This window comes from Corvus kubaryi, unplaced genomic scaffold (assembly GCF_017639235.1).
Source record: "Corvus kubaryi isolate FWS band 111438036 unplaced genomic scaffold, C.kubaryi_AGA036_p1.0 37392, whole genome shotgun sequence".
NCBI classification, from domain to species: Eukaryota; Metazoa; Chordata; class Aves; order Passeriformes; family Corvidae; genus Corvus; species Corvus kubaryi.
In genome coordinates, this window is record NW_024581131.1 from 12,754,382 (window position 1) to 12,772,417 (window position 18,036).

Consider the following 18,036-nt stretch of genomic DNA (forward strand, 5'->3'; position numbering starts at 1 on the left):
TGAGGATAATGCTTTCCTCAGTTTAGGCACTTTGACTTCTCAGGGGAGACTAAGAGCCAACATTGGGATGAAAGCAGATGTGGGCTTCACAGAGACTCTTCTCGTAAAACCTCTTGCAGGAAGTCACAGTATAAGGAATTGAGATAAAACAAGATTTTCATCTACTTTCTCTACCTCTCTTTTTCAGCATCTCTGCTGCTGAAGAATAGGTCAATAATATCATAAAACATAGAAATTAATGAAACTACAGCTTCATAGACGTTCTTCTGGATGATCACTTAAGCATATGAAGCGTGCAGATCATCTTTCAAGACATGTCACAAATGAGAGAAGAGATAGACCAAGTTTATTTAATATAAGAAACATGACACATTGAGAATCCCAGGCCAGATCACACAATCTAGAACTAGTTTTGTTCCAGGGAACTTCCCCACAACTTGGAATATGAACTCTTCAAGACTATATTGGAACCTAAAAAAAATCTTAATTAAAAAAATCTATTTCAGTTGGTTTGAATAAGAATGCTGTCATAGGGATGGGAAACTTGCCAGAAGACTGCAAAACAAATAGTAATAATAATTACCAGTTGAATTTTGGATAATTGCTTAGCAGAATGCAACAATGTTACATTTAAATTGCTTATTTAAAAGTTTTGCTCAACTGGGACAAAAACTAAAGAACATATTAATTTAATTTAATGACACAACCAGTGAAGAACTGTCAAAAGACACAAAATAGCCAAAAAACATTAGAAAACAAACAGAAAAGTTTATTGGTTTTAAAAAAAAAAAAAATCTAGAGAGATACACATCTGGAATATGAAATTGAAAACAAACATTTGAATATTAAGAAGAGCTGGTGTGTGCTCAGAGACAGTTGAAAAGGAAATACAATACTGGGGCAAAAAATAAACCCCAAAACAGATTAGACAAGGAGGATTTTCAATGTACTACATTTAATTTCACAAACTGCCTTGACAGAATGGTGTGAACTGAATTCAGGGAGAGACTAACTGAAGACTCCATCACTGACCCACTTCTACAAATGATTCCTGCAATGCATTTTAGATCTACGTAATGCAAATGTTTTAACTTACAATGCTTGTAGATATATTTCACCATCTCTAAAATGTAATCCTCCACTTATTTCTCCCCAGCTTCAGAAATCCTTTGTCCTGATACTCCAGAGTCATCAGTGCTTCCAGGCAGAGCTACATTGATAAATCATAAATAGCAACAGCTGTAACTGTAGGGCGAAGGAACTATGACGTGAGTAAGGCTGGAGATCAATCATTTCAGCCAAGGCTATTTCACTGCAGAATGAGTTTCCAGAAAACACTGCATTAAATTCACAGCTTACTTATCTTTAGAACATACTACGAGATCTCACTGACTCATAAAAGATTTCCTATAATAACATGGTATGAAATCTGATTTGGTTTTAATAACAAAAAAGAAAGGAAAAAAGATTCTGATATTTACTGTGATTGTCACCATACTGTTCTAAACATCCCACTTAGCAGAGATTGGCGAAGCTAAAAATGGAGATAGTGTAAAGCTTACAAGGGAGGGAGTAAAAAAAGGCAGAGTAATTGAATATAAAGAATAACATTTAGAAGCATTAGAATGACACTAGCAAAGGAAGGGATTTTGTAACCTCAGGAAAGTAATCTTGTCAGCAAAAATGCATTAAAATAGCATCTTTCAAAAATGAGCTGGAAGAAGAGTGGTCCATTTAGCTCTTCTCAATCTCCAGATTACATGAATTACATAGATAAGATATTTCTTTCATTTTTGTAAGGAATCTAGCCTTCCTGGCAAACTCAAGTAGAGCTAGTCATAGAGGCTTACCACTCTTCTCATTTCATGACATAGCTTGTATGTTTGGTTATGGTAAACCTCCCTTTCCACAAGCTCCAGACAGCTAGGCTTCCAATTTCCTAATTCAAGTGTGCAGAAGCAAAGAGGTAGCCATCACACCATGTGATGAATGTGAAAGAAACATGGTCATTTTAGAAGATTTTATTTCAATATGAACAGTAACTGTATGTTTTGTCTGAAGGGGAGGCAAGTGTCTGCAAAAAGGATTCTCAAGCAATACAGTCTAACATACTTTCTGCAGCAGTTTTACATTTCAGTGCTATATCTAAGGTATCAAACAACAGCTATTTTTGCTGGAAGCAGTTCTAAATTGGGGGGGGGGGGGGGGAAGTGCAAGGAAAGAAAAAAGGGAAAAGCTGTTGAAAAGCACCAAAGAAAGCTGGAGCTCTAGACAAGAAGTGCCAATGGTTCTGACTGAGCTTTCTGTTCACTTCTCAATGCATCAGGCCTGGAACAAGTTTCTCAGTGCAAAATTTCTCTAATTGGCTGGAAAGCATTTAAGGAAAAATCTTTTTAATTAAAAGCAGAGAACCAACAAGACATGAAAGCCATGGGGGTTGGGAGAGGCATATGTTGACCTTATGAGGCTTCACAGCAGAACTCTGCAGGGGCCGTTTAAACTGAGAAAGCACAGTTTTAATTAAAGAGTCCTGAGGAACAGACAATTCAAAAGAGCAGGTCAGATAGATTCCAAGAGGTCAATTTAAGCATAAGCAGAGGGAAAACAAGACTTCTGGCCATTCTGCCTTCCTCCGGGAGAAATCTGTTGCTAACTGATCATTATGCTTCAACAAACACTAGCTGTCCTCTAACCACCTCTGTGAGTGTTGTGTATCATTGATACAAGTTAAAAGGAGGGCAAAAAGGGTTATAGCAACTGGGGTAACAGACTGGTGACCTCTCATTAGTGGGGCTCCAAAGGGCTCCATCTTTGGCCCAGTTCTCTTCAACATCTTCATAAATGACCTGGATGTGGGACTCAAAGGAATACTAAGTAAGTTTGTCAATGACACTAAATTGGGAGGAGCTGACAGCTTTCTCAAAGGCAGGGAGGCCCTGCAGAGAGACCTTGACAAATCAGAGGGCTGGGCATTCACCAACCATTTGAAGTTTAACAAGGGAAAGTGCTGGATTCTGCACCTGGGATGGGGCAACCCTGGATTTGTGGACAGACTGGGGAACAAGAGGCTGGAGAGCAGAGCCACAGGAAAGGGACATGGGGGTCCTGGTTGACAGAAAGTGGATTATGAGTCAGCAGTGCCCTGGCAGCCAGGAGGGCCAAGCGTGTCCTGGGGGGGGCATCAGGGACAGCATCGCCAGCCGGGCAAGGGAGGGGATTGTCCCGCTCTGCTCTGCCCTGGGGCAGCCTCGCCTGCAGTCCTGGGTGCAGCTTTGGGTGCCACAATATAAAAAAGATATTAAGCTGTTAGAGCTCATCCAAAGGAGAGCTACAAGGATGGTGAAGGGTCTGGAGAGAAAGCCATATGAGGAGTGGCTGAGGTCACGTGCTCTGTTCAGCCTGGAGAAGAGACTGAGGGGAAAGCTCATGGTGGTCTTCAGCATCCTCACAAGGGGAAGTGGAGGGGCAGGCACTGATCTCTTCTCTCTCTCGTGACGAGGGACACGACTCAAGGAAACAGCATGAAGCTGAGCCAGGGGAGGTTTAGGTTGGATATTAGGAAAAGGGTTCTTCCCCCAGAGGGTGGTTGGGCACTGGAACAGGCTCCCCAGGGAAGTGGTCACAGCACAAACCTGACAAGAGTTCAAGAAGCATCTGAAAAACGCTCTCAGGCACATGGTGTGAGTCTTGGGATTGTCCTGTGCAGGGCCAGGAACTGGATTCAGTGATCCTGATGGGTCCCTTCCACCTAATATTCTATGATTCTGTAATAAGAAATTCTGCGAAGTTTTTTTTCACAAAGAAACCTCAGTTTCTTGACACTGGATCACATTCATCTGTTTCCTTCTAGTCCTGGTATCACATTTCCAATGCATGGAATCCCAGATATGCTCATGCATACTTGAAAGTAGAACTCTGCATCTTACTAAGCTTCTAAAACCACTGGAAATCCTGTAAAATGGAGCCAGCATATTACCAAAAAGAAATCCTCTTAAGAAAAAATAAACAAGCAAGGAAACAAAAACCCCCAAACAACAAACTTTTCTTTACTTTTTGAAGTGTTATCATCACATTTATTGAAGTTAGTAATTTTTCCTTGCTATCCAGAGACAAAAGAAAAAAATAAATCTAGTCTCCAAACTAAGGGACTTGTAAAGGTCAATGTAACCAGAACCCATCAAGTAGCAGAGCTAACATGGAAAAATAACATAAAATCTGCTATATTTCTCCATGAAGAGCTATTTCCCAGTAATTCAAAAGGATAAGGAATTAAGTAGACAAGTAACATCTACAGCAATTTCCCAAGAGAAACAGTAATGTTAGTGCATTTCAATTACTGTATACATGGTTCTGCACATACACAGATTGTTACATTTAAGCACTGCTTGTGTTCAGACAGATTTCTCTCTTATTGGCCATTTGAGAACTCATGGCTAGATGCATCTGCTTGGGTGAATGACATGCACATTCCAAGTCAAGGCATGGTCATTTCAAGACTGACAGACAAAGCAGTAAATTTCCCTGCTTCAAGGAGGAACAACTAGCAGACAGATTAAGCAATCACTTCACTCATTTGTGAGATTTTGTCTACTTTTCTAAAATCCCAATTAAACACTCAGAAGTGGAAAGATGGATGCTTTGTTTGTTTGGGGTTTTGTGAGTTTGTATAAGCTTGGAAATTGCATCATTGTACATCTTTTCTATTCTCCCTTGCTTCCCTCCAGCCAGGGTACAAGCTTTGATGTAAGTTATTTATTAGGTGGACCTATATCCTCATAGGGTTGGCATTTATGTAGGTTATCAGGGATACCCTCCACAGATGGAGAAAATTAAGAAGAAGCACTCACTCCTAAAACATGAAATTCAAATCTGGAATGAAATTTAAAGTAAATGAGAGAGGGGGAAACAGCAATAAATACTTTTATGACAAAGGAATAAATAAAACCAAGAACATCCTAGAAGACAGGGAAGTTAGTGAATGTAATACTTCTGACAAAGGAAGGCAAAAGATTAAAGACATAAATCAGTGACAAAGAATGGAGAAATCCCTGCCCAGAAACAAACCCAGGAGAGAAAACTGGGGCAGAGAAGAATCTTGTTGTAGAAAACAAAGGGTATATTTTCATCCTTTCTGCACACAGAAATTCCATTGACATAAACCAGCCATTTGATGAGTAACACTCCATACACCTGACACAGGGCATCAAATGCAGGAATTCCAGTTCAGGTCTCAAAAGCAGTATTTCCATATTAGCCCAAGCTATATTGCTACTAATTTCAGAAAAAGCAGGTTGTTTGTCCCATGCTCTGTTGCACAGTATATAACCATAAGCAGAATTTCTTACCAGGACCCTATAACTTAACCTACCTCCTTGTGGTGGTTTGACCCTGGCTGGACACCAGGTGCCCACCAAAGCTGCTCTGTCACTCCCCCTCCTCAACATGATGATCAAGACAAAATATAACTAAATGCTCACAGGGCAAGAGTAGGACAGGGAGAGATCACTCACCAGTTACCATCACAGGCAAAACAGACTCGACTTGGGGAAATTAAATTGAATTTATTACCAACGAAATCAGAGTAGGATAGTAAGAAATAAAACCAAATCTTAAACCTTCCACCCAGCCCTCCCGTCTTTCCAGGCTCAACCTCACTCCTGATTTCTTTACCACCTTCCCACCCCCAAGTGATACAGGGAGACCAGGAATGGGGCTGCAGTCAGTCAGTCACACATTGTCTCTGCCATTTCTATCTCCTTGCTCTCTTTGCCAGCTCCAGTATGGCATTCCACCCATGGGAGACAGTCCTCCACAAACTTCTGCAGCATGATACCCTCCCAAGGGCTGCAGCTCATCACAAACTGCTGAGAGCAGGTCCCTTCCATGGGGTGCAGTCCTTCAGGAATGCACTGCTCCAGCTTGGGTTCCCCATGGAGTCACAAGTCCTGCCAGCAAAGCTGCTCCAGCATGGGCTCCTCTCTCCACAGCTCCTGCCAGGAGTCTGCTCCAGCATAGGTTTCCCATGCAAACACAGCCAAAGAAAAAAATCTAGGTCTAGTCCATGCCTGAGTGTGCTAATGACCATATTTCACCCACCACATTGCACAGGTTCAGCTTCTTGCTAAATGGGTTTAATTCTTAAGTGGCCATGAATGTTATGAGTTCCCCTACACACAGGTATAGCAAAAAAACTTCCATAGCAAGTAAAACTGAAATGAAAAATATCAAGGTTCTAGTCCATAATTATGGCTAGAGAACCAGAGAAATTGGACTAAGCGGATGAAAATGTTGATAGTAATTTAACTAAAGTGATGCATTTCTGTCTCTAGTTGGTGTAAAAAGAAAATGTATGTAAATGCATAAATATAGAGTTAAACATGTAATATTGACGCAGACTAAAAAGTATAGCTACTGGACTTCAAAGTTAGAAAAATATACACTGAACTCTTTTTAGGCCACAGCCAGAGCATAGCAACATCCACCTGAGCTTTTGTTCCTGTGCTTATTACCCTTTCTCTTCAAAGTACCTTGGTGGTTACTCCTTCTTCCACAGCCTCTTCCATACTCACATAAAACTACTAAAAGTCAAAGAGAAAGGAGATATTACCAAGCTAAAACTTTTCTGTTCTTTTCAAGAAATCCAGGTGCCCTTCATCTGGCTGAGGTCGATGCTGGGTAAATGAAGCCTGATGAAACCTTGCACTGAAAGTTCTGCAGTGGATATTTTCCATCAGAGAGCTTCTTCTCAATTTTTCAATAACATTTACCACTAACAGCTGCAGTTCTGGTGGATGACTTCTTCACTATTACCTCTAACTCCCCTATAGAAATATGTTCTAGGAGTCTACATTTTATTTTTCTTGACTATGACCTGATCTCAAATCAGATATGTCCTTACTGCATACACATCATATAATTTACCTGAAATCTTTAAAATATTATCCCTGAACTAAAGTAAATTACTTATAACAAAGTACCTGTCACAGGGAAGAAGGTGTTACAGACAGCATAGTCACTTACTTCAGTAGCTTACTACAGATTTTGTCATGTTTCACTGTGGTTGTTTAATTGCCAAAGATCTAGATGGCATATCAAAGAAGTCTTTATTCACAGTCTTGCAACTCTGTTCATCAAAAGTAGAAGTGTTGCAAAGCTTAGCCAGAAGGCAAGGTTTTACCTACAGTTAAGAGATGGTTCTAGTCTTTCCTGTAAAAAGAAATGAGGCTGAATAGCCTGAAAAAAAATGAGGCTTATAGTAAAAAAACCCCCACCAACATTCACGTTTGTACAGCAACTTTCAGTGTATTTGCTTAAAATACTAAATTAAAAACTAAAACAAAACATAATTTTAGTTGCATGTAGTTACAGGAGTTTATTTTGAACTCTGGCCAATTCTGTAATACCTAATATACCAAGTGCAATATAAGAATAGCTAGACGTGATAGCACAGTGCTGAGTATTTATTTTGGCATTGGAGCTTTTTCCTTGTGGGTAGGGGTGGGGAAGAGGTCACACAGTTGTCAGTGGTCCCTCTTCCACAGCCATCAGGATTGTGCAGCATCATTTAGGAGCTATTCCAGGACAAGTCAGGCACAGCTCATGTGGCAGCATTCACCGCCACACATGGCTATGAACCCAACCTCCTGCAGGCTCCCAATGAAGCCACCCAGGAGCCCAACTGGCTGAGAATCTCAGCACCCCCTTCCCTCATGCTCTACACCTGATATTCTAACCTTCTCTGGGTCCCATCCACCAACCTCCAGCACTTTTTTTCCCTATCCATCTCAATGCACAGGCCTACAATGTCCTCCCTCTGATCTATTGTTGCATGACATGCTGTTCTGTAACAGAAGTAGCACTGCAAGAAGGTGCTTCTACACTACTATATTCTGGGAGCATTTTTTAACCATTCCACAGGGAAATGTGATGTTGTCTCGCCATTAAAAACTTTAGAATATTAAAACACAACGTGAAGGGTCACTATTTGTAGTGCATTAATAGCCTAGCTAATGATTTTCAGGTAAAAGGACAGCAGCAGATGCTGGAATACTTGCCTCCATTTTTCCCCACTGTTCGGAAACACCTCCAGAAGGTCCGAAGAAAAGATGCCCTGTTATGAGGGGTGGCTTGAACAAAGCTGAACTCGCGGAACAAGATGTGTGTTCCTTGCCGCACGCTGTTAAAACTGTGGACATAAAGTCAAAACACGAACGTTAGAAAACTGAACCAACGCGAATGTTCTGGGAACAACTAGAACAGTAGCAGGAAAACCACTGACCATTACATTTTGTGAAACCAAATCTCCAAAGTTTATACCCATCTGTTCTCTAGAGAGAAGACTGTTTGCAAAAACCACACATTGAAATTTAATTATAGGAATTAGAGGTTTGTGAAAGTAAAATTCATTCTAAAGAATCCCAGGAAGGAGTGTCCAAGAGCCACTTATTTGAAAACAATCCATTGGAAAATGGTTCACCAAGAGTAACTGTTGTTTATCTGACCAGAAGATGCCCTTTCTTTTAGTACCATTTGAACTTCACTGCCATTTGCATTAGTTTTCTTCAAAGCCACAAAAAACACATCCTCTTTAAGAGAAGCCTCAAGATATCATTTCTAGGTTACTGAAACTTGACTATTGGATGTATAAAATTTACTGCAGTTGTGATAAAAAGCTGATTGACACATCACTAAACAATTTGCACTAATGCATTTTGAAAAGAGTAGCTGGTCATTATGATGGATCATCAAATCAACACTCACATTTTTGTATTTCAGTATAAATTCTTAAAATATGAGTTGCAAGCACTTTAGGCCAACTTATTACAGCAAACATTTGTCTTACAAAGGTTTCTCTGAAGAGCAAGAAATTCTCCTTTGGGCATGGTAAAGCTCAACATACAAGAACAAAAGAAATGCAAATACAAACATTATATACCAAAAGGTATAATGACAGGGGTGCCTCAAAGATAGATTTTGTGCATTTCGCTCAGCATCATGCAAGTGGGACAAAGCTTTGAAACACTCCAGAGAGATCATTAAAACATTCACTTGGGACAGCAGCTTAGCTCTCCCTCATAGGAGAGAATTAATGAAAAGATACAAGTTTACTTTCATCACAGCAGATCCTCTCCATAGGTACCATCTCCAAAACAGACAAAATCCAGTGGTCAATGTGAACCCTCTCAGTTTGGAATTTTAAATCACCTCTTTAAATAGAAAGACTTTAAATCACTTTATCCTTCATAGTACAGAAAAGGGTCTCACATTTGAAAGAGAATTATACCAGACAGAGTTGAGCAAAATTTAAAAAGTCATGTAACAACTGGGGCCGTGTGTGTGTGTAGAGAAGCCATTCAATTTTTAAAAAAGGAATCACAATTTCTCATTTTTAATGTCCTGGTTCTCAAACAGCAAACAAACAGAATTTGTTGTCATGTTTTGAAAGGTAGTACAGAACACAGTTTATAGCCCCCCTACCCAGAAGGAAATGTAACTCAAATAAAATAAGTACAATCTCCTTATAATTAAGAATCACTTATGACACTTAAATCCTGGAATTAGGAATATTCTTTCTGTAAATATCATGGACAAATACAGTATTTCATATTTATGAAACTTTATTCATGCAAAGTAAAGCACAACCATTGTCCCAAGAGATTAAAGTAAATAAATAAATCATGTGCCAGATCAAAATGTGCCAGAATTACATGACTGTCATTGCAAGTAAAGAGTATTCATTACAAAGTGCTGTTGCTCACTGCCGTAGAGTGAACAAGTTCAGAGTAAGGTAAAGTAACTTGCAAAAAGTCCCACAAGATGCCTGTGACAAAGCTGGAAATGGAATTTCAGATCTTCTCATCCCAAACCACAGCCTGTATGACTTCTTTAATCTCTGATCTGCATTGATTTGCTGATGATTTGACAGACTGATGGAAAAAAGGATACAGATGAAAAAGAAGAAACTTGGTGTAATAGAAGAAGGCAGCTTTCAGAAAGATAACACACATAAGGGAGACATTTTGGAAGAGGAAGAAAATGAAGGCACAATGATATAATTAAATGTACCAAATTATGCTGCTCAGAGCATCTACAGAACATGCAAATTTTGGAAGCAGATCCTGGCACAATTGAAATGCAAAGATCCAGACATGAAGCTACCATACTATTAATTCACAGCAGACAGCCCTACTACATTACTCCTTATTTCTAATAAGCAAAAGTCACTTGCACTTTCATCATGGGATGGCTCTAAACCTACCAGGCAGAAGGGTATGATATCATTTGTTGCTTACTCTGTTAACAGAGTGGGTGGATATGCTGGAACATCAGCACACCTGGATGTGCTGACAGCCAAGTGCCCCCAGCTAGCTGAGTAAAGGAGGATTTTGTTTAACTACACAATTGAAGGATTTTCCCCCAAAAGCTCAAGATTACAAGCCTGGGAGTCAGAATTTTATCCCAGTTAAGATGCTACATTTCAGACACCCTACTTTATAAATTCCTTTTTACAAGTAGTAGAAGTTCAGCTCAAAGGAGCCAGCCCATGATGGAGCTATCCAGCAAGCAGCCCAATACAAATCAACAGATCTGTTCTCAGGCACGGTCAAGATCACTACAAGGGACAGGAACACTATATATTTTGAATAAACGATATATGTTGAAACTCCTTTATCATGGGTAGATGGGCAGTACCAAAATAACTTGGCCACCTTTTCTTTAACAGCTGCCCAGAGGTGAAGCTACCATAGATGTGGTAATCTTACAGGTAAACATTTCTGGAAGAAAGAGAAATTATGACAACCCAAAGTTGTTACAAGTATCCCAACAGCAGGTAGGGCCTATGACCAACACCTTACCTACGATTTTTATATACATGTGAACAGATGTCTTTTCCAATTCTTTTTGAACACAAAAATGAAACAAGCTGCACTCAGAGGAATGGCTTAAGCAAGATACCAACAATAAAGATACAAACTTAACCATTAAGCTCAATCATTCTCAGCAAGTTTAACAGATGCTGAGATTCTTCCTTTAGGATTGCTCAGTCTTCCTGCTATCTGTCCTCCTCTCACTGAACAGCTCATACTGTTAACAAGGTTAAGTGGCGAGAGCTTTTCAGAAAGCACATTTGAAGAAAAAAGACTTAGGAAAAAAACAGGGTACCTCAACAAGTTATTACTTTATCCTCAATCATTTATAAATGGGTTTGCAAACCCAGAAGCAGGGAAAATATTTTTTCACTTCTCTGGTTAACTTCTCTTTTTCCCCTTTTAGGCATTTAAAATGCAGCCATCTGCAAGAGATTCCTTCCAGAAGGAAGCTTTCAACAACTCTGCTAGTCTCCAAGCCTCCTATTGCAAACCTAATGATTGCCTCAGTCCTCTACATTACCAGTAGAGTAGGCAAATTAGAAGAGTAACAACAGTTACTAATGATGTGATTTTATTTGTCTTGCTGAAACCAAGACTACAAATTGAATTGAATGTTCATTAGTTAACACCAGTTTACTGTGAGCACTCATATTTCACACAAGAATTGTTAGGCAACTGGTTACTCTGTTAACAAAACAGCTTTTTCCATTCACTTGTGAGAAAATCCTGGAGAAAGACGAGAGAAGAATAAAGCAAGGTTCTCACTTGATGGGGAGATCTAAAGAAATTCTTACAGTAGGGGCTTCAGGATGCTTTCTCACTCCTTTTCTTCACGTGCACCAGAGCAGCCAAACCCCAGAACAGTCTCCTCCAACATGCTGAGAGGGCTACATCTTGCAGCATGCTCAGGCTATGCTTGTGGTTTGGCCCATACACATGAGAGGAAGAGAAAGGTTTTGGGAGAAGACTGTGATAAAACAGCCCCAGCTCTCGAAAATGGCTGTGCTGGGAATTCTAGCACTCAGGTGCTGCTTCTCTGAACAGAGCAGCTTTCATAAGGCTTTGTCTTTTGTGTAATTACATTTTGGCAACCTGCCAGAGTTCAGAAACTTTCAAGCACTCTTTTCAAACCTTTGGACTTCTAAATAGATTGTAAAAGCCCCAGGATGCTATGGTAACATCTCAGTTGAAACCCATTATAGCAGTTAGCCTCTGCCTGCTGAACTCAGGCAAAGCCAAATATGCACAATGCAGAGAGTCCCAAGTCCTCGAGAAGGATGGCAGAGCTTGCCAGGACCCTGCTGTCCCCCTAGCAGGTACCATCTTTGGTTACCATGCAAAGAGCTGAACAAGCTCACAGGACCACTCCTCTACTAAATGGAAAACAAGGAACAATGACCATTCTTCCTTAACTTATAGCATTACTGCTTGCATTTTCTATCAAGAGCATGATGAAGAAAACAATTTTGAAGGCTTCTTCAGCATGAACAATTTACACACAATCACACACACATACACACGCACACACCCCCCTTTTCTTGCCAGCTACACAAGTGTCTAAGTGATTAAAACAGAGTTGGATGTCTTAAGCAAAAAGAAGGCTGTCTCAAATGCAAAGTTGCTATCAGAGGCTATGTTTAGACTGACCAAAAAGTCCGTAGAGAAAAACAGTGCGGAGGATTTGATGTCAACATTATGGGCATCCCGGGATCTGTTTTATCTTGACCCATGCTCTGGACTAGTTCTAATCTAGTCCCATTGACTGAATGCTCATTTGCAGAAGGAACACATCTTCCAGTTTAGCTCCATCTGAAAGGAACCCAGAGGTCCAAGACTGCTTCACTGTGTGAACTAAAGCACAATAAGTAGGGATAACCAGGAGTATTAGGATTAGAGACTATGGTACAATGGGTAACAAAGAACTAGCTCTAGCAACAGAAAATACTGAAATACAAAAGGCTTCAAAAATCAGGCCATTCCTGTTGTTAAATAACCTATCCACAACAAAGCATCCCCAAATGACCAATCGCACTTAGCCCAAGGCTATGCTCTGAAATAGCAAAGTGAGGTTTACCTTGCCTAGAAGGAAGCCTGAGAGGAAACACTTAAAACTGTAGGCATAACTGGGTAAAAAAAAAACCACTGTTGTACTGATTAAATTACTGCTGTATGAATGCATTTTAAGATCATTCTATTCTTCACCTATTGGTTTAAGTGTACTACAATATTTGCAATATTCAGATGAATCATTGGACTGTTTCTTTAGCTATCCCCCTTGGAAGGTAGTGTAGGACCATTAGCAATCCTCAATTCAACGCCATTGTATCAAGTGCTTTTAAAATTCCACAGATCTTAGAACATGGGACACTGAGGTCAGCCTCAAGGAAAACACCACCTTCCTCTAATGAAATTAGCAGTGCTTTTTAGGCATTTCCTTGGAAATGTGTTAAGACAAAACAGATGCTAGAAGTTATTCCTGAAGACTGGCTTTAAGAAAAAATAGTTGGTTTTTTTAACAACCAGGCAGATAGGAAATCATTAACACTACAAAAATTTGGCAAGACTGGATGGTATAACACTACAAACACAAAGACTGGATTTTTTGAGATCCTTTCTCTCTCACCCACTCAAGCTTACTTCAGCTGAAGGGTGTGGAAAGAGGGAAAGGAGCGACACAAATTTTAACCATGTGTCTTCAGACTTTTTGATATAGGCTAGGAATCTCTGTATTCGTGGCAGACTTAATACAGGTGGTACAGACACTATCCCATGTACTGGGATGAGGAAAGTGAACCACACCACCTGGGACACAGCTCAGAGTAGGCAGTGAACAAGCTTTCTTATGTTGCTTTGTAGCAAATCAAACCCTCTGAGACCAGTTTACAGATTCTGGAGAAGGAAAGGATTAAAGGAGTGCTGTGCTTGCTTGTTATTACCAAGAAAGCCTTTATCTTTTTTAGAGTCCCCCTCCCTTAATTTTTCATATGCTAGGTCAGTAATTTAACACCTCAAGGCTTCCAAATCACAAGCCAAAATGACCGTACTGTGTTGAATTATTAGCCCAGGATTAAAAAAGAAAAAAAAAAAAAAAAGGAGGAAAAAAAAAGGCAAATGCAAAGGGGGGGGGGGGGACGGGACACGGGAATCTAAAAACAGAGGCCTTTTGATCAGAGCAGCATCCTGCAGTTTGCTGTAACTCAAGCTGACCATTCTTATATAGCAGGAATTAAGGACTCCCCCTGCCAGGCAGGGCCCTATTAAAACACAATAGCTGTTTGAAAAGGGTAAGCAAGCTGATATGGATATAATAGGCCACATATTGGGGCCCCTTTCTACTGTGAAATAAAGCTTCTTCTTAGAATTATGAGCTGGGAAGCCTAGTATTCAGGAAGATGGGAAAGGGCATACAATGAAAGACCGTAAATAGCCCTGCAGAAGCCCTCCAAGGTGCTTAAGGGAAAAGTAAAGAAACCTTCACAGATAAGCATCAATCACCCATGACCAGCTCTTTCAGTCTGATCAGGTACAATTTCAGACTGCATGGTGTTTCAGCAAGTCTGGAAAGGTCTTGCTGGTATAAACAGAGATTTAGTTTTTACAGTAGGAAACTGTGCAAGTTGCACACCACAGGAACAGCTGCACGAACACCATTATAACTAGCTTTTATGGAGCTCACTGCAAGTTGCTACCCAGCTTCCCTCAAAAAAACCTGCCTTTTTCTGCCCAAACCTAAACTAAATACATAAATAATAAACCAATCCAGAGTTATAACCACACAAGGAAAACTGGTAACTCTTTCAGCTGATCTATTTAGTATTTGTTCAAACTGGTCCAACTTGACATTTTGGGGCAAGAAGAAAGTTCCTTACTGAACTGCTCTATAACCCTCTATATTCTGAGGCTATGGGAGATTAAAGTCCTCTATTAGCTTCCTTAGCTTACAGCCATGGTCTCTATTCTTTGGCTTCCTTTATTAACCAACAAGTGTTTCTGTCCTCCCTGTCATGCTGTGGAATTCATTCACTAGCTTCAAGATGCTACAGAAACCATACAGTGAACCTGTGACAAGGGTGAGAAGATGGCACAAAGATGAAAAACACTATGAAAAACACAAGGCACACAATGTAACATTCTGATTTTCTCTTGTCTAACAGTTCTGAAAGTAGCTATGGAATTGACACCGGCTGGAGATGGATTTGGATACCAAAGCATAAATGACCACCAAAGGAGGAGTATGATTTTGAAAATTATCAAGGAACTGCACTGATCTTGAACGCCTGAGATCAAAGTATAATTCCAAGTAAAGGCAAATTGACTTATCAGAAAATTGAGGCCAAAGTATAAGTACAAGTAAGGGCCTGCTTGCTCCATTCTGCATGAAGTCTCATGTATCTCCTGTCGTACGACAGTTCCATGTTTTATAAATTAGCCTTTTAGTTATTTTAAAAAAGGTAGCTGCATAATCATGTTATGACTGTGATGATCCACGAAATACTGAAATATAACTGAATACCTGTTCCAGAGAGATTCAGCACTGGTGCCATGCAAACAGATTCCATAGTTGCTTGTTTTCGTCTTGGTTTGACTGGAGAATTTCAAAAGAAAAAATTTACAACTAGTACTCTCTCACCTATTCAGTTGCCTTGGCAAGAACTATAGCACATCAAAGACTGAGCAGCTTCCAATATTTTCATCATGGCAACAAATGAACCTTGCCAAAATTCTTTAATATAGATGAAGTTACATCATTTGACATTAATGTTAACTCTGCATTTAGAGATTGCTTAGCTAAACCACTTTGTGCTCACTACAACTGCTTGGCTACAGTGTTGACCAGTTACAGTTTGTTTAATTCACTTGAAGATACATAATAACATTAATTTTGCAGGACACCTGGTTATTGCAAGTCTCTAAAGCTAATGTATTCTGGGATCTGTATGGTTTCAACATGGCACTGCACAGAAAATCTCAGGTTCTCTGAATACATGCAGATTTCTAGGAACTAGACTTCTGTTGCTATGGTTTGGTTTTGTTTTTAAAGAAAAGGAAGATAAACCACGTTTTAAAAATGCGTTTTTCAGGCTTGCTTTTAGTGTTTGGTATTCATGGAAATGCAGACATAGTTAAGGGATTTTATCCTGTAAAGGATAAGGAATCCTATCATGGGATCTTATCAGATCCCATTGCTGCAAGCATTTGCTCATTTTTACAGTTTGGCATATCTAATTTAGGAAAAATTTTACATTTGTTGGCCTTGTCCACAAGGGAACACATACATAGCAAAGCAATTAGAAATGTTCCTCAAGGTTTTCTGTGATGCCTCAACATTTTGCAGCCTAAGAAAAAACACAAAAGTCCTTCCAACAACACAAAACTGGGAAAAAACCCCAAACCAACAATAACAAAAAAAATAACCCCAACTTCAATTCTGATCCATCTTTCCTTAAAGATCTTTCTGGGAAAAAATAAAGTGCTCCTCAAACTTATACTACTATTCCAATTTAATAGAAAGTCTTACAGGTTTAGACAGATGGAAGCCAAGAACTCTAAAACTGATCTCCTATATACATAAAGTAGCCTAGACCCATGCCAAAGTGCTTCATTAAAACAAGAACTATGTGAGTTAGTAATACAGAGAGAGTTATTGCTATTCATGAAGTTATCATGTATCCAACAGTGGTACTCTTATGGCTTGAGGCATCAAAAGCTTTATTGGAGGAAATAGTATGTTAAAAAGAAAATATTCCTAACAGAAAATTATAAAACTATGCCTTTAATTCTTAAGAATAGTTAAAAAAAACCCCACATATAATATGGGAAAAAACACCAATGTGTACTAAACTTTCTACACTGCTATGTTTTTCCAAAGCTGCTATTGTCATGTGCATTTCTACTGAATTCCAGTTGCCAATTTCACATTACTAAAACAGTTTTCTGCAAAACACTTAGAGAAACTGCAGGAAATCCAATCTTTGCAGCATGTGATCAAGCATGAGGTGAGATTATTGCTTTGTATACACATTGCAGATTGTATGCAAAACCAGTTACATCAGCATTGAATATCTAATTTGCATCACAGCAAACGCTACTACAGAGCTTTCCTCAGTGGAAGATGGGCAATATAAGATTTTCAGAGCTCCCCAATTCTGACTTGGGGGCCCTTTCACTTCTGCAAGGACACAAACAAAACCACAGCAGAGATACATGGTAAGAAATGCAAGAACAGGGCAACCTGTATAAGTTCATACATTTGAAGTCAAAAAAGTCTGATCTTAACTCCCAGCTGGGATCATATACTTCTCCAAATTTGTACTAGTAATATCAGCAACTATGATGAAAAGCAAAAAAAAATTGGAAGCATAAACAAGAATTATACCAGAGTTTAAAACTAAAGCTAGAGAGAGGATTGTACATTCAACTCTAGCCCAGAGAAAAGGCACAAACACAGTTAACTCAGGTATATATGGTCTTGACATTTGTAGCATTTGTCACATTCCTGGGCTTTGGCTTTTGGGAAATTTCAAATTTTTCTTTCCAGTTTTATTAGCTATCCACACTGCCTGTATGCAGTTGGCTTTAACCTAAAGGAAGCTCAATTTCATGGCAGATGTGTTGCATTTCAGCCTTCAAGGCTGTAAGAACAAATAAAATATACCCAACCACTTAAGGTCTCCATAAAGTAGTCAGCCAACTCCTGCTGCAACTATTCTGACAAAGACCACAAATAAATATGCAATTTCCATGATGTAAAGCAATAGGAAAGAAGTGGGCAAAGACTGCACTGCTACACCAGTGAATATACACTAGGAGCATCATAACCTGATCCCACGGCACATGGAAGTTGCTATTACCTCTCTCGAAAGAGCAAGAGCACGGTGCAGGTCAAGTCAGTGTATAAGTGCAGAGTTACCACGGATGACTCCCCTGTGCTGACAAGATGCTGACATCAAGTGCTAACATTCATATGCTATGGCAAATCCTGCAGATTCTTCTGTCACCAAAACGGTATTGAGAAGCTTCTTAAGTGGAGTATATTACCACATACAGCATCACCGGTAAATGCTTTAAGTTCAATTCTTCTACTGCTTTGCTACAAGTCTTCCAAGACAATCCTGCTTACCAAAAAGATTCTTTACCTTTTTATCTCCCCTGTATTGCTTTGCAA

At 39.6% G+C, this 18,036-nt stretch overlaps 1 protein-coding gene across 2 annotated transcripts in view; it reads right to left on the bottom strand.

The window, feature by feature from the left end:
* Positions 1-18,036, bottom strand: part of CUNH11orf49 (chromosome unknown C11orf49 homolog) — an 81,693-nt gene that overhangs the window by 47,985 nt on the left and 15,672 nt on the right. For both annotated transcript variants that reach the window (XM_042038431.1, XM_042038430.1), the window contains exon 3: positions 8,055-8,185. In XM_042038431.1, the coding sequence (XP_041894365.1) occupies positions 8,055-8,185 (131 nt within the window). The remainder of the gene's footprint in view (positions 1-8,054; positions 8,186-18,036) is intronic.